Source organism: Sinocyclocheilus anshuiensis, unplaced genomic scaffold (assembly GCF_001515605.1).
Source record: "Sinocyclocheilus anshuiensis isolate Anshui unplaced genomic scaffold, SAMN03320099.WGS_v1.1 scaffold522, whole genome shotgun sequence".
Classification (NCBI taxonomy): Eukaryota; Metazoa; Chordata; class Actinopteri; order Cypriniformes; family Cyprinidae; genus Sinocyclocheilus; species Sinocyclocheilus anshuiensis.
Genome location: NW_015544185.1, coordinates 378,579 through 402,357, shown reverse-complemented (window position 1 = coordinate 402,357; position 23,779 = coordinate 378,579). Strand labels below are relative to the sequence as shown.

The following is a 23,779-nucleotide window of genomic DNA, read 5'->3' as shown; positions in this document are numbered from 1 at the left end:
TTATTTATCATACTTACAGGTTGTGATTCAGTGGAGCCAGCTGGTCCAAATAAACAGGATACTGATCCATCTTTCAACAGCAAGCGTTTTGTGAATCCCGCGTTGAACTCCCCGAGATTAGAGAAGCAGTCGTCAGTAGAATGACGTGTTTGTGGGCGGGGTCAAGTTGTTCGTGGCCGGCCAACGTAGAACATGTGCGCATTATGCAAATGTGTTACCCCGTTACGTGTAGCCGCCACGGAAGTGGGATTTGAATTACTAACGACTCGTTTCAGACTCCGATTCTTTATTTTGGGAGACAATAACTTTATTTATCTTGCACTTTCAGCTTTACAACTTTGCAGGTCGTTTACATTCACATACAGCTACATTACACACTGCATGATAGGCAATATTGGAAATGGCATAATAGGGGCACTTTAAACATGTTATCTGTATTGTACTGCTTTTGACCTTCATTTCATACCCACTGTTTGCCCTGACTGCAGGACTGAAGGAGAAGTGTGTGGATGTTCTAGTGTTTGAGACACTCATCCCCAAGCCCATGATGCAGCATTACATCAGTCTGCTGCTCAAGCACCGGCGCTTGATCTTATCGGGCCCCAGCGGCACAGGGAAGACCTACCTCACCAACCGCCTTGCCGAGTACCTGGTGGAGCGCAGCGCTCGAGAGGTTACACCCGCCATCACCACCACCTTCAACATGCACCGCCAGTCCTGCAAGGTACACAGCAACCAAAACATATACACTATAATATTCATATTTATAAATGTTGTTTATGATCATCATGCTTAAGACAATTCATATTCAGTAATATTATTCAAAATTAATATTAAGATGATCGGATGAGAAACAAACTTGAACTGGACTGAGCTGGATAATCACACTTTGGTCTTCTGTAGAGCTTTTTTTACAGTTGAAATTAAAGTCATTTTACAATTGCTGAACTTTGATGACACTATTATTGAACTAAATTGAATCAACACTGAACTAAATTGAGATGCAAAATGACACTGTTGTCTTCTGTAGAGCTGAATTTTATGGCAATTTCTATTTTTAGGAGGATAGTAATATTTATACTATTATAAAGATAGCATTTTTAATTGAACACTGACACTATTGTTATAATGAATAAATGAATTGTTAGATGAATAATGACACTATTGTCTTCTGTACAGCTGCTTTACAACTGAAATTTAATTTGTTTCATAACTGATGTATTTTGCAAAATTGCCACTCTTTTTTTTCTTGTTTGTTACTGTGAATCTGCTTTGAAAAAAACTGTATTGTATGAAGTGCTATAGAAATAATTGTGACTACAGTTTACTTGACAATAACCTCTGTCTTTGTCTTTTTATCCCAACAGGACCTTCAGCTCTATCTGGCCGATCTGGCCAATCAGATCGATCGGGAGAGCAGCACAGCTGAGATCCCATTGGTTGTCATCTTGGATGATGTGCATGATGCAACATCCCTCAGTGAACTTGTTAATGGTGCTTTAACTTGTAAATATCATAAATGGTGAGTCTAGGAAAGTCTACACCAAAATGACAGATGGGTTTTCCAGTCATCTTAAAGGTGATAAGAGCTGTTTTGTTTCTCTTTTTCAGTCCATATATAATAGGGACTACCAATCAGCCAGTGAAGATGACTCCTAACCATGGCCTACACCTCAGCTTCAGGTGGGTGCTGCTGACACACTCAGTGAGGAACAGCTGGGACGTGTTGCTCCTCCTGATTGAGGATTATGTGCTTGTGTTCTGATTGTCACTTTGGGTGAGACTAACATGTGCTCGCCTTCACACTAGCTATATACTGCAAAAGGATGCCTAATTTTCATATTTTATAGTGTTAAAAAATGTGTATTTCATTATGCCTAATATGGCCTAACTCACTTTTTCAACAAATAATCACAAACCACAATTCTAAGCATAGATGTGCTTTAAGCATAGTTTCCTCTCTCGTGAAACTCCTCAGTCTCTTTTTTCAAACATAAAATATTAAATAATTTCACTATAAGTAAAAGTTGCTTGTCCATTTGGTCATTTATTTGACAAGTAGCCATGATAAGCAGGGTAATAGACAGTCAGCTGGTCATTATTGCAAAATAAAGCTCTTCAGGATAATGTAAGGCCTTGATCACTGTGTTGCGGTTTATTTTTACACAATGACTGGCTCACTGTACATGAATTTTTATGTTGTTTACACATACATTTATAATTCAATAGAGTTTAATGTTATCAAATCAAATGAGATATACACAAAATTACTGAAATTAATATTTATTTGTGAAATATTTACCTAAACTATTTAAATGTAATTTATTGCTGTGAATTTTCAGTATCTGTACTCCATTACTCTTCAGTGTCACATGATCTTTCAGAAATCATTCTGATATTCTGTTTTATTGCTTAAAGGGGTGATTGATCAGTTTTTTTCGAAAGCTTGATTGTGTTTATGGGGTGCAGTGTAACATGTGTTCATGCTTTGTTTAAAAAAAAACGCATTATTTTCACATATTTTACCTTTATTCTACACTAGTTTCCATTCTTATCAAAACGGTCTTTTGAGTTCCTGGTTCTATGAAGCCACTTCCTCAGAAATACGCAATGGGCTCTGATTGGTTAGCGGGCTCGGTGTGTTTGTGATTTGCTAACTGCCTAGTGCACGTTGTCCGGAAATGTCACGCCCCCTTACCATTATGGGTAGTTGCGTGTTCCCGGGGGCAGGGTTTGTGTAAATCCAGGAAGAAGCTCGTTGTAGTCCCTACCAGCTGTTTTTTGTAGGTCTTAAATAGTGAAAATATCTCCCTTTGCATTGAACTGAGTGTTGTAACTTTGCAGACGTTGTTTATGCTCTAACAGCAACATTACACACTAACTAAAGTTCAAAAAATGAAATCATAATCAACCACCCCTTTAAAAAACATTTCTTCTTTTTGTTGAAAACAGTTACTCTTTACTGTTTTTGTGGACATTCTTGTTTTTCAGGATTTTTTGATGAATAGAAAGTTCAAAAGAACAGCGTTTACTTAAAATGAATTTTTTTGTAGCAGTATAAATGTCTTTACTGTCACTTTTGAGCAATTTAATGTATCCTTGCTGAATAAAAGAAAAAAAAAACTGACCCCAAACTTTTGAACGGTACTATATTTCTCAATTTTCATATTTGTTTTATATATTTCCTCTATACAGGATGGTGATGTTTTCCAATAACGTCGAGCCCGCAAACGGGTTCCTGGTACGTTACCTGCACAGAAAACTAATGGAGGCCGAGGATCCCCGGAGCTTGAAGAATGAAGATCTGCTGCGGGTGCTGGACTGGGTTCCCAGACTCTGGTACCACCTCCACACCTTCCTGGAGAAACACGGCACCTCTGATTTCCTCATTGGTAATTGGCACATATATTGGATGAGAATGAGGAGGCATTTATTTCAATTACAAGCTTGATGTGCCTAATTAAGTGAGCATTTCATTGATGTGTGTCCAATCTGTGTTGCTGTAGGTCCCTGCTTCTTCCTGTCCTGTCCAGTTACGGTAGAGGAATTCCGCACGTGGTTTATAGATCTCTGGAATCTCTCAATCATCCCGTACCTGCAGGAAGGAGCCAAAGATGGCATTAAGGTGAGTCAAAGTAGCCTAAATGTAAAGAAAAAAATATTAATCCGTTTTGTGTGTCGGTCAGAATGCCACTTCCTATCTGTCCAAGTGGGCAGTTTTTAGGCTAAATGAGTGTGAATGTGTGCGTCTGCAGGTTCACGGGCAGAAGTCGGTGTGGGAGGATCCGGTGGAGTGGGTCAGAGGGTCTCTGCCCTGGCCGTCTGCTCAGCAAGACCAGGCCAAACTCTTTCACCTGCCTCCCCCGAGCACGGGCCCCGGCAGCCCCAGCCAGCCAGGAGACGATCGGCCACATAAGGAGACGCCACCCAGCTCCGTCGAGTCAGATCCACTGGTCAGTGTGTGGATTAGGGCTGTCAGCATTAATAAAAGAATTTATTTAAATCTATACATTTTCTGTATATATGTGTGTGTGTGTGTGTGTGTGTGTGTGTCTGTGCAATCTGAATACATATTTTTAAATCCTGTAAAGATAGATAGATAGATAGATAGATGTAAATACCCTGTAATCCTGTAAATGTAAATATGTATTGTGTGTGTGTGTGTGTGTGTGTGTATCAGATTTGAATACTTAACATGACTGCTTAGTTCATGTTTGCCAATTTTAATGGACCTTCCTAATTAAATTTTGATTTATGTTTGAGTTATATAAGTGACTTTTATATGGTGTTGGATGTAATGCATTACCAAGTAATTAATTACTGTAATTTAATTACTTTTCCCTTGAAAAAGTAAAGTAAGGGATTACTCATAATTTACTCATAATCTTTTTGTAATTTAATTAGTTACTTCTGATATGAAATGCATTAAATAATATATAGACTTTCGAACAATTCTATTTAAAACAATAGTGAATTTAACATCAAAATTTAATCCCTCAACCGCGGGGCCCGGTGCGACCGCACCAGTTTTTTTTTTTTAATGGCTTCCTCCATATCAGTGCACACTGCATGAGAAATATCTCATTTTCTCATTCCTGCGATCTCTGCTCTTTTCCCAGATGGCTATGCTGTTAAAACTACAAGAGGCTGCCAATCACATTGAATCACCGGAGAAAGAAACTGATCCAAAACTCCCTCTTCTCTGAACATCCGACTGACGTTCCCATCATCTCCTCCATCTCTCCTGCCGCCCATGTGGAGGTCCAAACTCCAACAGCTGCCCAACACCTGCAGATGACACCGTACTGTTACTATAAATGCTGTTAGAGCATTTCACCCACTCATTTATTATATTATCCATCCCACCTTTTTCATTTCAGTCAAATGTCCCTTACAGTAAAGTACTGTGGTGGTACCGTGGTTCAGTGATGCTATCAGATAGTAATACCGTGGTGCTTTCTCATATGGAGAGTTGACTTGCTCTGCAATATGACATGCTAAACGACCATTTTAAAAAGCATTTTGCTTTTTTAAAGTTATTATGCATGCAGCATGCATAATAATGAGCTCCTACAAATCGGAAGACTACATGGAGTATTTATACTATATGGAATATTTGTTCTAAAATCAGACCAGGACCTTTAAAATGATCTAGTGATGGCAAAAATAGTGGTTACAATGGTAGAAAATTTTCAGAAAGAAATGGAGACCCGTTACAGCACCTAAATCTACTATACACTTTTCCATATGCATTTATTTAATGCAGAATAGTTTCAATATTGGTGGTGATCCATAAAACTATCCATAAGCCATGGTGCTGAGTACATAATAAGGTATTGTCATGTTAGTGACCAAACCATGGTAATACCACCACAGCCGGTTTATCCATGGTAAATTTTTGTTTTTACCATGGTACTTTTATGTAAGGGCTTGCAAAAACAATTAACTAATTCTCCTAAAAAAAAAAACAATGACGAAAATTATCCTTTTATAGCACTTCTAACTGCATATTTCTGTTTATGGACACTTTAGTAAGTATGTAATTCTCTTTGTGGGAACCTTTACTGTTCCACTGCTGCCCGTATTAACAACTCAACGATGCAGGTGCTAAAATCACTAGTGTGCACACGTGACTTCATCTAGTGGCCATGAATAAGAGCCAACATGGGAGATATTGGGAAATATGTCTCACTTAATAATGTAACACTTACGCCTATGCTACAGGCCACTTTAGCCTATGCTGCTTTTTGTACGTTTTATTTCTTTCATGTTTGAATATAGCCACAGCATGAGCTAGTTTAACCCCAGAAACACTTATGCAGACTGCATTACAGCTTTTCTTCCTCTTTCTAACACAGTGAATGCCTTATAACAGATTCTAAGTGTGCTATCATGTTCCCTCCTCACTCTGTAGGGGGCAGGGTTGAGCAAAGATCAGAAATGAATAAGCACCTTGCAATTTTTGAGTGTGAATCTGAATTAGATTGGCAACAAACAGGATGTTGTATAGGATTTTGATTTAAAATGAAAGTGAGGGGAAATGACTGAATTGCAGTTCAGTCATGCAGTCTTTGAATTTCATTCCATTTTAATTCTAATTCCTTACATTTAAATTGAAAGTATGGTTCTGCATGCTGTTTCAAAAGGTGCTTGACCCTGATAAGGGGAAGCGTTCTCAAAACTGAAGCTTGTGTTCCCTCAAAAGTTCCCACAGTTCACAAAAGCACCTCAGTAACTCGCTGTAAAAAACGGCGGACCAAACAGACCATTTTGTGCACTTTAATTTACTGTAATGATACTGTAGAGATGTTTTACTTGGCTTTGACACTGATCTCAGCTCAGGGGTTTGGTTATCTCAGGCCTCTAATTAGATTCAATACAGCTACTTTCTCAGTTACTGCTCTCTTTGTAGCCAATGGTACAAATGTAGAAAACCAAATACTCAGTGCTTTATTCAGTACGAGGCTTTATTTGAAGAGACGTTCACCCCAATAAAGTGCACACGGAAGTGAAGGCAAAGATCATATTTGATTATTTGGTGCTATCCAGTATCACTATTGGAAAACATCACTTGGTTTAGCAAAAATCTCACTTGACATCCAATAGCCTTAGTCTTGTGGCATTTAAGGGCATCTTTAGGTACAACCAAGTGATCATTTTATTTATACGATCCTTATAGTGATAGTTTTAGAGCATTACGTTTCTTTAGACGTAGTTTAATCGTCGCACTAAAAATCCACTACTTATGTCTAAGTAAATCAGCCTCCTTTTTAATGGTAATCCAAAAACATATCAAACCGTAAAGCATTTCTCTGAAGCTTTCGAGTAATATCAAAGTCAGCAGTTCTGTTGAGTGTTAACGAGAGTAGTGTACACTACATCCAGACGTCCTCAATGCTCACAGAAAGCAGTGGTGGACCAGTAATTTCCCATCTCTGTACCTGAAACTAGTCTCCAAACATGCATGTAGGTACGATCTGGGCTACTGAAGTTAAAATATAACTCCAATCATTCCATTCCTTTCTATTCATCTATACTGCATTATCATTACTCTACAGTGTAAACATGATTTCCGTAGTTCCTTCTCCAAGAAATGAGGGATTGTGGAGTTTTTTAGCCAAATAGGGAGACTTGTAATGTTCAAGATGGCGAAATGATTTTGTTTTTTTAGCCTCCTTCGGTTGCGCTGCTGCTGCTTCAAGTCTAATATGTGACATTTATATTTGACTACATTCCAGACATAAGACAGTGTGTCAGTGGCTTTGGTTGCTTTTCTGCTGAAGCCCATTTGCAGTTTAATTCTCGCTACTGCAACAAAATATTATGTTTCATAACCGCGGCATGTTGGTGATTTACCACTGATATTGAATCTGGATCAGCGAATAAAGCTAATCATTGAGGGAATAAATCTAATTCTGTTGTAACGCGAGCAGGTAGAGATGAATTTGCGGAGCGTTTTCATCAGCAGCAGGCTATTCTTGTTTTAAAAAGACGTTTATTCGTGTGACTAAAGCCGCTGTACACTGTCTGCATCATGTTTCTGGTTATTGTGCCTGTAACCGTGTGATAGCTGTGCTGTGTTGTGCAAAGTCCCATTTAACACGACAATTCAGCAACTTTTTACTGTCTACTTTGTCTGTCCTGGAATTGTAATGACAGCACATGGATGGTGACTGGTAAAACTGGATTTTTACATTGATTTCACTGTCTGTCGCTCATAAGCTTTGGTTTGTGTCTGCTTCTGTTGCTGTTTTCACTCTTTCATGCACCTTTTTATGTGGACTATATTATTGCAATAATTTGTCATGTATGTTAAACAGAGTCAGGAACTCCATGGGATAAAGACTTTGGGTGATTGTATGCCTTGATGGGGCTGCCTTAAGGTCAGGGTCAAGCTTGGGCAACTCGTGAATGAACCTATGGATCTTTAATATCAGGTGGTTTGGTTTTATGTAAAGTGTTTCAAAGAGGACCAATGAAAAATATAAAGCTGTTACAGATACAAAGTGGTAAGAAGTTGCTGAATAGTCCCTTCACTTCATGCAATGCTTGATATTGATTCAAAAGTCCAATACTATTGCATAAAAGGTAATATTAAGTAAAAATGTGCAATGGGTTTATAAATGTCGTAAACGCATGTCACCTTAGTGTGAAGCAGAATTACGGATGTGTTCTACCTAATTTGGGGTTGTATAAAAGAATGATATTACTTTCTTTTTATCGTAATGTTCCCCCAAATGATTGTTTGTACAACTCCAGTTCCATTTTGTACAGAACATTATAAATGTAAACATTGTACATAGCGTGGCCCTGCATTTGCAACAACAATCATATAAGAAAAAAACATAATGTCATTAAGAAATGTGGTTTGTAAGGAAGACTTGTGCTTTTGTTACCGATGGAATGGCCCGGTACAAGAAAACTGCCATGCTTAGGATGATTGTAACATGACCACCAAGACGTTGTCCATCTGTCATAATAAAACCACAACGTTCGTTAAGTGTGTTCTTTGTCGTGTCTTATGTTTTCACATGCTGAAGTTAAAGTACACAGAGTAAAGATATCTAATGCATTTTTAATTGCTCAGAGTTAAATCTATCAAATAATTTGATTAAGTTTAGCATTCTTGGAAAGTCATGGGGACACACAAATGCCAATGTTTACAGACGGGTGCGAAGACAGACAGACTAGATAGACAGAAACACCATTATAGAATTAAGTAATTAATTCAAGTAGACCTGGCTGCTTAATAGGGATAGTCCATCCAAAATTGAAAATTTTGTCATCATTTACTCACCTTCAAGTTGTTCAAACCTGTATGAGTTTCCTACAATTTAAATCATTTAAATGCTGTTGAAGTCTTACTTTTGTAATTTGTGGTGTTAACCCTGATAGCACACGTACATCACTGAGACGTCTATTTGACTGCAAGAGTGAGTTTGCTCGTCTGCAATCCGTCTATAGGACGTTTCCTATCAGATGTCAAATAGACGTTTTGAAAATGTCTTTAAGATGTTTATGATTTAGAATGTATGTAAAACTGACATCTTACAGACGTCTATCAGATGTTTGTACACAGCAGATGCTTTCCAGATGAAGCGATCTTTAACAGACGTCTTGCAGACATACTAAGAAATCGGTTTAGTATGTACTTAAAACGCCCCTCCCCCAGACCCTCAGTACTCTGGTTATCCGGCAGCCATATCACCCTGTAGCCCAAGACTGGTTACCCACTGAAGCTAAGCAGGGCTGAGCCTGGTCAGTACCTGGATGAGAGACCTCCTGGGAAAAACTAGGTTGCTGCAGGAAGAGGTGTTAGTGAGGCCAGCAGGGGGTGCTCACCCTGTGGTCTGTGTGGGTCCTAACGCCCCAGTATAGTGACGGGGACACTATACTGTCAACAAGCACCGTCCTTCAGATGAGACGTTAAACCGAGGTCCTGACTCTCTGTGGTCATTAAAAATCCCAGGATGTCTTTCGAAAAGAGTCGAGGTGTGACCTCAGCATCCTGGCCAAATTTGCCCATTGGTCTCTGACCATCATGGCCTCCTAACAATCCCCATATCTACTGATTGACTTCATCACTCTGTCTCCTCTCCACCAATAAGTGGATGCTGCACACTGGTGGTGGATGAGGAGATACCCCCTGACAATGTAAAGCGTTTTGAGTGCCTAGAAAAGCGCTATATAAATGTAATTATTTTTTATTTTTTTTTATTATTACTCGCACGCTTCTTATCGGCAGTGACACTCGACTGTGAGTGTATATATACAGCTGAAGTCACCGTGATGCTGAGAGCTCCGCTCGCTCCCTCACTAGTCACTTGAAACTCTCGAGGGGAGGAGTTGGCCAGCGCCACATGCCTTAGGCTATAAATCTGGGTTGACTAACCTTCAGACTGAGCCGAAGGACTTACTAGGTCTGAGGGATCCTTGAAGCGGACAAGCATGCCGGCAAAACCAGCCCCGATAAAGAAGTCGGCTAGCGGAGGCCGCCCCAGCTGAAGGAGCCCCGGCGGAGGCACCTCCCGCTGAAGCCCCACCTGCTGAAGCCCCACCAGCCGAACCAGCTGCAGGTACTGAGTGTGTGTGGAGACCCACAACCTACTCATGGATCTTAAAAAGGATACTTTTTAAGGGGAGGGGAGATTGATGAATCTCTCTTAGAAAGAACTGTACATTGCTTTTCTTGTTCTAAGAGGCAAATCAATCATATTTACTCCAAAATTGTAATACTAATTTGCATAAATACTAATGAGAATCCAGTCACGAGTCATAATTGAGTACTGCAAATACTGCTATGAAGTACATTCAAGTACTACTTTACGATATAAATAATAAATCGTTATTTTTAGCACCGTGATGGGAACATTAATGTGTAGTAAGAATTAGAATAAAAAAATGCTTAATTGTCATGTTACCATGCAAAGAAAAAAACTTAATGGTTCTAAAAATAGTGTCATTTTCTTTATGCAAAAGTTTCTTTTATCTTACAATGATTTTTTGGTGAAATATGATGACCCTGCTTCTGTAAGATCCATTCTATCATTTGCAATAATAAATGCAAACAAACAGACACTATTAACACATGCATGTTATGTCATTTAACAATTACCTCTTAATGCATGAGAACTCAGTGCACATTGCTACTGGAGCCAAGAACTTTTGATAGCTACTTGGAAAACGTCTGACTGCAGCTGGTGGTTTAAAAAAACACCAGTGAGCCTTGACACCTGTTAACCTCTCCTCGCCTCCACACTCCACTGATCAAACCAGCTGTTCGCCCTGACCAACTCGACACCTATTCTGCTGCTTTTGCTCTACTGTAAGTGTGTTTGATATCAGTGACAGCAGTGCAGAATAACATGCAAAAATAAAAATTAGTGCCTGCAGAGCATAAATTTTAAGATGAGCTTCTACGGAAGCCCAATTACTTAATCTTTCACTGTAATGTGTGATCATTCGCATGATAATCTGTTCTGCTCTTTAACAATAGCAAAGCATGCTTTTCACCACCTGTGCAATTATTATTTTAACACCAGCTATATCCACTGAGGCCTTATAAGCCAGAGGTATTTAGAGCTTGTGGCAAACGCAGACAACTCTATTTACAGCCCCACAGAGACCTTTAACACAATGCATGAAGAAAATAATAAATATTTAACTGTGATGTTTTAATTAGTGAGTGCAGTCACAAGGTACAGTAAGTGTATGATTAAGGGGAATTCTTCAGTGATTGTTGGTTTTAGAAATAGTCTTTATATTAAATGAAATAATGATAGCATAAACAATATCAGACGTGCACAAAAAATGGATGCATATAAATTATATTCATTATTTTGTGTACAGCTTATATGCTATCATTAAATAATTTCATTTCTTATTGTTTTAACAAGGTTAAATATACTAAAATTAACTTGAAACAGATAATGTGCACTATTCATCCAGTCGGACTCCATTATCTGTGGATGCCAAAAATCTCAAAATGACCAAATATTGTTTGACGTATCGGTCTGTACTTGTTTCTGTTTTTAAAAACATATTCTGTGCATGCAAGTCAAGCCTAAATTATTTGGTCCATTCTAACATTTTACTAACATTTAAACATGATTTGCTGGCCACATCGCATAAGAAGCCATTGCAAATGCTGCTGAGGCCCCGCTAATGGTAATAGCAGTGCTAAGCCAATGGTAAACAGCTACTGTAAAATTATTTGACACACTGCATTTGCACAGTATTGAAAAAGTCAGTCAACATGAAAGACAATGTTCGCAACCCATTTTACTTACCCAATGTGGCATGAAAAAAGCACATTCAATTACAAAACAATGTACGAACCTGATTTCAGTGTGTCAGTATTGATTTCATGTCGACTTTCTAATCTAATCAATGCTGCAAAGACAAATTTTGAAAGTTATGTTTGCTGAGATCATATCTTGGATTATGCCAAAACCTGACCTGAGCTATTATTCCATAATTTTTGATTAAACAAATGCCTGGAGCTCTATTATGTGCCGCTTTTATTAATGTGCCCTGCTTATTTAACACCAGCTGATGCTGAAGCTCCACCTGCTGAGGAAATCAAAGCACCTACACCTCCTCCACCTGCAGGTAAACCCACGGGGAGTCAAAACCGCTTCAGATCACCTACGTGGTGTCATTTCCAATTGAAACATTAGTGCCGGATTTTAGTTTGAAATATTAAATGTGTGTTTTTGTCTCCAGAGCCCACCAGTGAGCCTCTCGAGCTCGGCGTTGAGGATGTCAATGACACTTCCGTCACTATCTCATGGAGACCACCAGCCACCATTGGAAACTCTGGTCTGGATGGATACACTGTGGAAATCTGCAAGGAAGGAAGTGAGTCTGATGTGAATTTAGACATCAAAGCACATCCAAATCCAATCGTGCATAACATGTTGCCAATAAAAATGCCCTTTTGTTCTAGATTTTTAGATCAAAAGCGCTGCCTGTTTATGCATCGTTTGACTGGACGGCAAGGCAGCTGCTTTCAGTTTCAAACACTGGGGTAATAAAGCCCTCAATGAGGATTAGGCCTAAAATCTAAAGCCTTTTCATTTCATTATGGTGGCCCGCTGAGCACTTGCATTCATTTGCATCTTGAAATGCACCTCACAATACCGTACCTTAAATTAAACGCAGCGAAATGTTCATTAGAATTTTATTGGCTGGTCAAAGCTCTGTTGCACCTGTCCCCAATATGTCAACAGCAACATGTACACCCACCTCAGTTGTGTCCCTATATGGAGTGAGGCATTTCTAGAAGTGCCACGCAGAAGAACTGGGCTGGTGCGCACATATCAGTCGCACACGTAAATACAGTCAAACTTGCTGATACAGCCATTAAAAATGCAAATACTCTCTGAAAAAAAAAAGTAATATCCACTCACATATCGATTTGTTCCGGAAAACACTGTGGAAAACATAAACTGAGACATTTCAAAATTTGTTTATTAATTTAAAAAAATACTTTATTTAAATATCACCTTTCCAAAAGCTTACAGCTACAATTAATGTGAACTTATTTAGAAATCCATTTTTATGATTATTAATGGAATGCAATAAAATTATTCAAATGTATTAATATTTTGTGTATTATTTAAATAATTTGTGCATTTCAAAATGTGTATTTTTTATTACTTTTAAATAATATTTTATATCAATTTTTAAATAATATTTTATTCATTTTATTTAAAAATTGCTATTCTGAAAGCTTTAAAACAAAGTACACAGTTAATCAACAATCAATTTTTATGATTGTTAATGGGATGCAAATCTTAGATAAACACCTCAGATTTTTATTTTTTGTCATTTTTATTATTATTATTATTTAAATTAACATTTTTAAAATAATAATACTTTAATAATATTTCATGTTCAGTTAACACTGCAGATTTTATTTTTTTTTATTTTTTTTAAATGCAACAGTTAAAAGTATTACTATAATTAAGTATTATTTAAATATCGCCTTTCAAAAGCTTTGCAATCAATGTACAATTAATCAACAATTTGCAAATTGCAAATCACATTTGGATGTTCTTGCGTCTAATTTAGAATTTTTCCATCCTAGCTAATGACTGGAAAGCTGCTAACGAGGAGCTGACTGTGTCCTGCCGTTACGTCATTAAGAACCAGACCACCGGTGACCGCCTGAACATCAGGGTGGTGGCCATGAACCCTGGCGGCCGCAGCCCTCCTGCCACCCTGGCCGACGCTGTCCTGGTCAGAGAGGTTGTGGGTAAGTCAACATTTTACAGCCCCTACCTTTTTTGGAAAATAATCATAACTTTGTTTTCCAGTTTCATCTTGCTTGGCCACAATGCAAAGAAAAAAGTGCAACTGGTGACATTAAACAATGACCGAGCAAAAACCACACGCTTTATGCATTGCTAAGGTAGACACCAAATGACTCTGGTGCCATTAAATTATTGTTTGTGAGCCAGGCTGAATTTTCAGATCGGTCTTTCCCCCCTGCATCGAAGCCAGTTTTCCTTAGACAGAACTACTGTAAATGTTGGAACATAGAGTTAACCAGCTATTGCTGCTCTAAAGATCGGGGGCCACCTCTCGAATCTCAAGTATCCCAGACCTCAGAGCTATCTCGAGAGGTGAAATTGGTACCACGTCAACCCCACTGCTCATGCTGTGTTACAGGGCCCCCTAATTGGCTCTGAGAGGTTGCCAGTTGTGAAAAAATAAATCTAAATACATCTACCTGACAAGCATGAAGCGGTGTTGCCTTACAAACCTGCGCAGATCAGACAGCAACGTCAAAAACACGAGAAAAAAAATATTTTTGCAAGAAAGAAATCTGCTGTTGCATGGCTTTAGACATGTTTTTAATTGTGCTTTTTTATATTGGTTTTAGTACAAATTAAATTTAACAATCCCTTGACCCTCACCAACAAATTATTGGGATTATATCCATGTTGACTATCATTTTTTTAAGATAATTAAAAAGTAGTATAAACACTTAAACTCTCACCTATGTACATACACACACACTCACACAAATAAAAAAGGAAATTATTAAAATAAATAAAAATACATAAAAAATAAATACTACTAATAATAATTCAGCCACATTATCACAGTCATTATGTAAACTAGTTTTCATGCACGAATGCTTGCAGTCCCTTTACATATTCCTCAAGTGTCCGGCATCTAAAGAAAGAAATCATAAATATAGAATGGAAAGTCAAGCGGGATTGGAATGTAACTTGAATCGGGTCTACGCAAAAGAGGGGGAGGGAAATTTTGGCTGATCTCTGATTAAAGGTCTTCTTTCTACGTTCCCTCCAATGCACTGAGGCATGTCATGAATTGTCATTTCCAATAAGAAAAATCTCTGTTGCACATCCTTGGAAAATAGTTAGTTGGTGTGCATTAACAAGGATTACATGGAGAAGGTTTTACATGGCTTCAAAGCCATTGACAGCTAGCCGCCTGGACCAGTGTCAAGCTACTTCCTTTAAGAGCGATGGCGACAAGTGTGAATGGGTCGAGTCGGAGGGTGGGATGCATTTCCCAAATGTTCTTGCACTGCATAAGGAGTCAAGTAGCATCTAAGGTTACCCCATGAGACTTTTTAGCTCACTAGAAATGCTATGTTTATTTAGAGGCATGCTGTAGCTAGTAAGAGTTAGCATCCGGCTAATGCTTCAAAGAGTTTTCCAGAGATCAATTCACCTTTTTATATGCATTGCATTGCTGATTAAAATGCAGAATGAAATGCAAAGTTTTTAATTCCATTTATGTACTAAAAAAAGATTTCCTATTTTGTAGCATTGACTAGCATCCATTAGAAATTAATGTTAAACTGGGATTCTAAGATGCAGCCTTTGGAATTATTTGTAATTCAGCAGTTTTAATGTAAACTGTAAGCCCTCCATCATAAGTTATTAGTGGCAGGGGTGTAAGAGGACTGATCTATTTAAAGCCGAGATGAGTCCAACAGAGCCACTGTTAGCATGTTGGCTAGTTCGAGTTGTATTAGTGTAAATTTCCTTCTGTTTTCAACTTCTGTGCTTCTGCATATGGTTTTGCAAAAGTTTTTGGTAGTTTTTTTTTTTTTTGCTGTATACTGTTAACCAACATAAGATGAGACAGGCTGACTGAAGCTCAGGATGAAATTACAGTTAGCTTGCGCTCTGGACAGAAGTCAGTTTTCTGGTTCGATAAATAGTGCTATCCCAGCTAACAAGGAACATTCTCAGAGCTAACATTCTGGTAAGGTTCTCTCAAAGTTATGAACAAACATTCTTCCAGTAACGTTAACAGAACATTTGTTCAATGTTATCCTGTTTTGAATAATGTTCTCAAAACGTTATCCCAAAAACTTTATTTATACATCTTTCATGGAACGTTTATTTCTGAATCATTTTAGTTGGATGTTCGTTTAACATTTTTTTAAACGTTGCTACTTGTTTCAGAATGTTCAGAGAACATTTAAGAGTAACATTCTCAAATGTTTTTAAAACTTTTTAAAAACCTGGACATTTTGAAAATTCAGAGAATATTCAGAAATAACGTTTATATAACTTAACGGGAATGTTACAAAACTATTCTTAGAACATATTTTTGATAACTGGGATGAATTCATTGAACCTTCTCTCAAGACTAGGATTTCTCTCGATGACTGACATCTCAGTGAATATATAACCCTGATCACAGTGCTTAAAAGCATACTGTACAATGTAATCATATTATGTACCATTTTTTTTCTCCCTACAGATCGCCCCAAAATCCATCTGCCACGTTTCCTGAGGCAGCGCTACGTGAAAAATGTTGGAGAGAAGATCAACCTTCTTATTCCCTACAGTGTATGTAATCTCTTGACAATGCATGATTATAGCCAAACTCTTTTAAATGCAGGTAAACTCCTGCTTGCTTATTCATAGAACTGAAAAAAAAAATGGCTACATTGTTTTTGACAGAAGTGTTTTTGGGCTAAATTCAGAATAAAAATACTCACATTTGGAATAATACAGTAATACTAACATGCTACTCTTATTCAATAGTGTGCTGTTCCAAAATTTTCCTACTAAAACAGGAAGCTGCACTGGATATTAATGTATATTTAGAAAGAGTACTTATTACTCATTACAGAAATAATACGGTTTAAAAGAATGTACTTAAATGCGAATTGAATGTAATGTTCTTGGCCACTTAACTTTAAATTGAAAGTGCATGAGAAAAGATTATAAAACAATGGTTTAAAGTTTGAAAGATTTAAAGTAAAACTTTTAATTTGGCATTATTACAAAGTGTACCTTTTAAAGATGTGCTTAAGTGTGTTAAGAAAAAGTCAGGAAAGTGTTTTCTCTTTAAGAATAATTAAGTAGACTTTTCATTAATATTAAATAATCTGCAAGTACATTTTTTTCAAAATGTCCTTTTACGATTTAAAAATATATTTTAAGTACACTATAAGTGCACATTGAAAGCAATTAATCGCACTTCTTTTTCAAAAGGAAAGGACTTAATTGGACAAAAATATCTGCAGGAAGAATAAGACAATCAGTCAATTCTAAGTGTTTTCAATGAATCTGGTAAAAGTTGATTTTGTTAATTAATTTGCAGCTATACCTGTCTTATTTTCTTACCTGCAGGGCAAACCACAACCTATTGTGTCATGGACAAAGGATGGCCAGCCTCTGGATACTAAAAAGGTTAACATCCGCAACAGCGACAAGGACAGCATCATCTTCATCCGTGCCGCCGAGAGAGCTGACTCCGGCGTGTATGAGATGTGTGTGAAAGTGGACAGCTTTGAGGACAAAGCCCAGTTGACTCTGCAGATTGTTGGTAAGTGTTCGTACACATCGTGGAACCTGGTTTATATCGTTTTTTTTTTGTTTTTTTTAACAATTGTCTTGTTGACCTGATCACCAGAGTTGCCTGGACCTCCAGCCAGCGTCAAGATCGTGGACAGCTGGGGTTTCAATGTTGCTCTGGAATGGACCGAACCCAAGGATAATGGAAACACAACAATCACTGGATACAGCATCCAAAAGGCTGACAAAAAAACAGGGGTAGAAGCTCTTTCAAAAATTACGACATTTACAAAAAAAAATACTATGAAATCACTGTGATTTTTCGAACATGGTACCATTGTCATAGCATTTCTTTGGACATTTACCATGACAGTGCCGTGGTTGTTTGGATGTGGTATTCTTGGCATTCATGGTATTCTCGAAAGTGCCTGTAAATGCCATGGTGTATTGGAGCTTAAGTATTTCTTGGTGTTAAAATACTTTTTATTATCCAAGCTCAACATGCAGAAACAATTATAACTGCCTTTCTTAGTTTCATTCTCTCACATTTGAATTTTTTGGAGCGACCCATCTAGTCCTCCAGAACAACACTGCTGTGACCAGTGGCGTGAGTTGAAGGCGGGACTATGTGTTTATCGTATCAATGGCTGACGGAGGCGGGGCATGTTTGTAAAACTCTTTTGAAAACTATGTTTATTCATGCTGTTCCTTTCGGTGGCACTAGTCAGCCAAATTATCTAATTAATTATGTGTCTGGAGTTTACTGAGCTGTGCTGCTGTCTCCCCACAGGACTGGTTCACAGTACTGGAGCATTATCACAGGATGAATGCCACTGTTTCAGACCTGATCATGGGTAACACCTACATCTTCAGGGTCTTCACTGAGAACAAGTGTGGAATCAGTGAAGAAGCCACTGCTACAAAGACCTCAGCCACCATCCAGAAGACAGGTGAACCAGCTTTTCTGCATATGTATATATGGGCTTTTTTCTACTGGCGCAGTCGGACCAGTGGTTCAAATTTTTACTTGGTTTGCCAATTTTCACTGGCCCTACCACAAAAATATTAATAGTTGTTATCGTTGTTTTTGACCCATGTTATCTTGTATTCTAATAAATAAGCTTATGTGATGCCAACATTTTAGATACCAGTTAAATTTTACAGTTCTCGATTCCAATTTTAATATCACCACAAAAGCTACTAGCCAGCCACAAATAAATAAATAGAACTAAGATACAAATTAAAGATGCTTTAGGTTTTTAGATTTGTAGGTGTTCAAGTACAGATACTGAATAATCAATTGTAAAAAAACATTCATGCATATTCTTCACTGTGTGAATTAAATATAGATTAATCATTGTTAAAGCTATTCAGTCACGAGCAGTGAGTGATTTTCTTTTCTTTTTATTCTTTTTATTTTTTTGTATTAACAATAAGGACTGACAGCAGTTGGTAAAGCAAAGTGGGAGGGAGAGAGGGGGCGGGATCAGGAAAGATCCACGAAATCAGGATGCCTGTAGCGCAACGGTGCTTTATGTTGGCATGTTTCCCGCAAGGCTATCGGAGCCGATGGGCACGGTCACTTTAAATGCAATTCATGGGTCTAATATATTGATACACATCCGATTTCTTTCTCAACTGTTTAAGTTCGCTTAAGACATAACTGACTGTTTTCAAGGATACTTGCCAAGATGGGTATTTTGACATACTTTTGCATGTATTTGTCCGTTCAAGCACAAGACGATGCGTGCTGTGCGCACAGAACACACTGAATGGAGTTATTTGCGTCGTCTTGTGCTTGAATGTGTTAAAATCGCTTTAATGTTCAAATTGCCAAGGAGTATGCATTTGGCGGACGGTTTTATCCCATGTGGCTTGCATTCAGTTTACAAATAGTTACGCATTGTTGGCGTCATGCCGGTACGAGACTCGAACCCGCAACCTTGGGTTACGAGTCCGACTCTCTAACCATTAGGCCACGACTTCCCCCAGTCATGCTCTACTGTTTGAGCTGCAGGAATGCATTTGCCTACTGAGAGAGTCTTACAGGGTTTTTCAGTCATCCAGCGGTTATTCTTCTTATTCTTACTTCACTGATCTTCATGATGTGTTTTTAGGCATTGAATACAAGCCTCCAGAGTACAAGGAACACGACTTCAGCCAGGCACCCAAATTCACCACCACCTTGGCAGACCGCTGCACTACTGTTGGCTATAACGCCAAGCTGCTTTGCTCCGTTAGGGGATTCCCTAAGGTACACAGTTTCTCATGCACCCATAAGCAGGACCAGTGTTCTGGAGATTCTCAAAGTTCTGAACAAAACATTCTTCCAGTAATGTTAATAGAACGTTCATTCAGAGTTATCTGGTCTTTAATAACATTCTCAGAATGTTAGCACATAAACATTATTTCTACATTGTTTATGGAATGTGTTTCTGAAATATTCTAGTTGGATGTTTGTCTAACATTTTTTAATGTTACTACATATGGTTCAAAGAACATTCAAAAGTAGCATTGCTGTAATGTTTGCAAAATTATAAAATAAAACATTCCCTTAATGTTGTCTCTAACATTCACATAAACAAACAAAAAAAACATTTAAAAAAAATGGATATTTTGAACATTCAGCGAACATTCGGAAATAATGTTTTCATAACTTAATGAGAACGTTAGCAAAATGCTCTTAGAATGTATTTTTGTTAGCTGGGTAGTTGCTATAGCAATTAGTGGTGATTTTCAGAGTAAAGTGTCCATCGAATATTGGCGGAAATCTAAAATAAGTGATTAAAGTAGAAGGCTAATGGTTATTTTATTTGATCTAAATGAATTGATCTTCAATGCACATGCTTAACATGCTGCAGATGTCCCATTTTGTGCATGTATACATTTTTACAATTAGATGGTTATTTTTTAAGCTGCATGCAACTGGTAAAGTTTAATACCCTTGTTTTAGTACACTGGTGGATTGATAGGTTAGTCTGCGGTTGTCCCTGACAAATTAATTAGTGTTTACACTATAAATGCAATGTAGCAATGTTATTTGAGAGATCTTGGAAAACGGCAGCTGGAGCTTTTCAGTGCGGTCGACTTTGGATCTGATCACCGGAATCCCGCCAGGTATAAATGACCTCTGACTGCTGTATCTTTTGATCATTATGAGCAGACCAGCCTCATGCAATTCACTAATGTGTTAAATTATTGTAAAGATGGTGCTGGTGGGTATTTTGTAATGAAGTCTGTCCTATAATCATCACTTAATCCATCAAGAGCTGTTCAGCAGTTTAATAGGAATCCGCCACCAGAGATAGTGCAGCTTCTAGAGGGGAATGATAACTTGACGGGGGACAGCGTGAGCTGGATAAGTGGGATTCCTACATCACTATGACAGGATGAGCTTCCAAACACCGATATGAGGAGGCCATGACACTGGGATCAGACAGACACATGAGTGAAAGTGTCCAAAATTAATGTTCACCAAGCACCAAATGCAAGTCAAAATGGCTTTGGTGGGTTTATAAGGAAATGTGACATAATGCATGTTATATTGTTGTGTATCTTTTAGCTCAATGGAAAGTGTACCATTAGAAGTTTATCTGGTATGCCTAGTTTTTATTATCAGATATCACATATATGAAATATTTTCACATTAAGCCACCAAAACAAAATTGTTCCCAATTCTCTTCCACTCTTAAAAATGTGAAAATGTTCCAAAAGGGTTTTTTTTTCTGCAGCAATGCCATAAAACCACAATTTTTGGTTCTCTAAAGAACCTTTCAGAGAACAGTTCTTAAAACAACAGTTTTTTTTTCTTATGTATTTTAACAATCAAATGTGAAAGTGACGTGACATGTGGCCAAGTATGGTAACCCATACTCAGAATTAGTGCTCTGCATTTATCCCATCCTAAGTGCACACACACACACACCATGAACACACACCCGGAGCAGTTGGCAGCCATTTGTTTTTTTGCTGCAGCGCCTGGGGAGCAGTTGGGGGTTCGGTGCCTTGCTCAAGGGTACCTCAGTCATGGTATTGAAGGTGGGAGAGAGCACTGTACATTCACTCCCCTGCTGGCACGAGACTCGAACCCGCAACTTTTGGGTTACGAGTCCGACGCTCTAACCATTAGGCCACGACTTCCCTGTTTCCACCATAAAGAACTTTTTGTAAAATGAAAATGTTCTAAGGATGTTAAAGGTTCGTCATGGAACCATATATGGCAAAAAGGAACCTTTATTTTTTAAGTGTGCCATTTGGCCGGTGTGGGTAAAAGTTTATTTTTGTGAAATGGCTCTTTGCAGTTTCTTCGTCCATCTTTTCACCAGTTATAGACTGCAGATGAGATGTTTTTATTGTGTTTTCTGGCTTTTTTGCAGCCTAAGATCGAGTGGATGAAGAATCAGATGATTATTGGTGACGACCCCAAGTTCAGGCAAATAAACAACCAGGGCATCTGCTCCCTAGAGATCCGCAAGCCCGGCAACTTTGACGGTGGCGTCTACACCTGCAGGGCCAAGAACGAGCACGGAGAGGCCTTGGTTACCTGCAAACTGGAGGTTAAACGTGAGTGATTATCGTAGAATTGACTTGAGTGTGTTTTTAGGCTTTTGGTCTTTTTGAACATGCAGAAAAGAAATTGCAATCATGATGAGACTCGTTAAACTATAGTGGAATTTTAAGACTGATTTCAAAGCCTAGAAAAGTCATGAAAATTTCTATAGAGACTAAACGCTTAATCTAATTGTGCTCAACTCCATGATATTTCATGGGTTTGACTTATTCTTTAGGAGTGCAATGGCTGTGAAATCATTTTCTATAAGTAATTATGAATGACTAGAAGAGTTGTGGCATTTCATTGGTCTAAAAAGACTGAATTGAATTATGATCCATTAGCAGAGATGAATTAAAGGATTTAAATATTGCATATTTTATTGGGTTATGGGCAAAAAACAGGGAATGTACATTTAGATCTGCTCTTTGTAAGTGTAGATTTAGTCAAGGCCACTTTTAGATTAATTTAACATCATGCAGACATGTTTGACTGATGCATTTATGCATGAAATCAAGAACATTTTGCTGGTGCTGGAAAGAATTCTGTATGTTAGAAAATGTAATCGTGGATTCATGGACTAAATAAAAACAAATGGATTCCAGACACATGGAGTTTATATTTAGCATTGAAAGGCAAGTAGCTTAAGATAAATGCGTAAAATAGATGTCTAGGTCTATCAGATGATACTGTAATGATAGTCAGATGATCTTCAGTGTGTAATAAACAGGCTTGTATGATTGGGATCATTCCCATGCCGAGTTATCAAATGGAGCGTCGCTTTATTGATGTTTAATATCAGTGTAATCCATCCTAAGCTATGTTAATACAAATGCTTAACCCAATCCGAGACCTGTTTTTATCTTTGTCAGGTTATCACTCCACATGTCTTTACTGGGTCAGACAGATGTATTGTTAGTGTAAAATGATTTACAGTCTCTTGAAAGCAGAGAAGATGAACATGTCAGACAGAACAGAGTTCGCACATGTCTAAGATAAAACTCAAGTGTTGCTGGACGGTTAACATGCATGTTTGTTTGGGTGATAACTTCACAGACATTTTTCCCACACATAATGTTTTGAAAGCCAGTAGACTGAACTGCATTCTTGCTTTGGTTCCCGACAGAGCCTGTGATTGCTGATGCTGATAAGAAATAAGTTCAACACCCACATTCATACAGGTCAGTCTCTATTTTTAGATGTGTTCAGGGGTGTAAAGCTCCAGAGTAATTTGACTTCATCGCTGTACTTAAGAATTACACTACTGTTCAAAAGTTTGTGGCCAGGAAGTATTTTTTGAAAGAAAATAATACTTTCATTCAGTAAGGATGTAGAAAATTGATCAAAAGTGACAGTAAAGACGTACAATTCTATTTCAAATAAATGCTGTTCTTTTGAACTTTCTATTCATCTAAGGATCCTGAAATAAAATGCATCAGGGTTTACACAAAAATATGAAGCAGCACAACTGTTTTCAACATTGATAATAATCAGAAATGTTTCTTGAGCAGCAAATCAGCATATTATAATGATTTCTGAAGGATCATGTGACACTGAAGACTGGAGGAATGATGCTGGAAATTTAGCTGCAGATCACTGGAATAAATTACAGTTTATAATATATTCACATAGAAAACAGTTATTTTTAATTATAATAGTACTGTATTTTTAAGTAAATAAATACAACATTGGTGAGACTTTTGAACTCTTATTCATTTCCAAAGCAAAAAATTATTTTACTCCTTATTATATTTAGGCCTACAGCTAAGGCCTTATATATAATGTGGAAACTTTTTTCTTTTACTGAAGTTTGTTTTTGGCATTAGCAAATATTTAACAATTCCCTTACTATTTTTTTTTTCTCAAATATTAAAATGAAAGATTTAATATAGTTGGTTTTGCAAAGATGTAAGACATTTAATTGTATGTTGCA

At 37.7% G+C, this 23,779-nt stretch overlaps 2 protein-coding genes across 2 annotated transcripts in view; both read left to right on the top strand.

The window, feature by feature from the left end:
• LOC107696445 (neuron navigator 1-like) overlaps positions 1-8,483 on the top strand; it is an 82,388-nt gene extending 73,905 nt beyond the window's left edge. Inside the window, exons 25-31 of the mRNA XM_016496776.1 lie at positions 489-724; positions 1,368-1,522; positions 1,612-1,683; positions 3,196-3,392; positions 3,507-3,625; positions 3,756-3,953; positions 4,620-8,483. Coding sequence (XP_016352262.1) covers positions 489-724; positions 1,368-1,522; positions 1,612-1,683; positions 3,196-3,392; positions 3,507-3,625; positions 3,756-3,953; positions 4,620-4,706 — 1,064 coding nt within the window. The 3' untranslated portion in view covers positions 4,707-8,483. The remainder of the gene's footprint in view (positions 1-488; positions 725-1,367; positions 1,523-1,611; positions 1,684-3,195; positions 3,393-3,506; positions 3,626-3,755; positions 3,954-4,619) is intronic.
• The window catches only part of LOC107696393 (myosin-binding protein H-like), a 16,834-nt gene continuing 1,458 nt past the window's right edge, over positions 8,404-23,779 (top strand). Inside the window, exons 1-12 of the mRNA XM_016496705.1 lie at positions 8,404-8,411; positions 9,979-10,076; positions 12,052-12,111; positions 12,226-12,360; positions 13,592-13,759; positions 16,255-16,343; positions 17,133-17,328; positions 17,416-17,555; positions 18,088-18,247; positions 19,415-19,551; positions 21,674-21,860; positions 22,973-23,027. Of these exons, the coding sequence (XP_016352191.1) occupies positions 8,404-8,411; positions 9,979-10,076; positions 12,052-12,111; positions 12,226-12,360; positions 13,592-13,759; positions 16,255-16,343; positions 17,133-17,328; positions 17,416-17,555; positions 18,088-18,247; positions 19,415-19,551; positions 21,674-21,860; positions 22,973-23,004 (1,410 nt within the window). The 3' untranslated portion in view covers positions 23,005-23,027. The remainder of the gene's footprint in view (positions 8,412-9,978; positions 10,077-12,051; positions 12,112-12,225; positions 12,361-13,591; positions 13,760-16,254; positions 16,344-17,132; positions 17,329-17,415; positions 17,556-18,087; positions 18,248-19,414; positions 19,552-21,673; positions 21,861-22,972; positions 23,028-23,779) is intronic.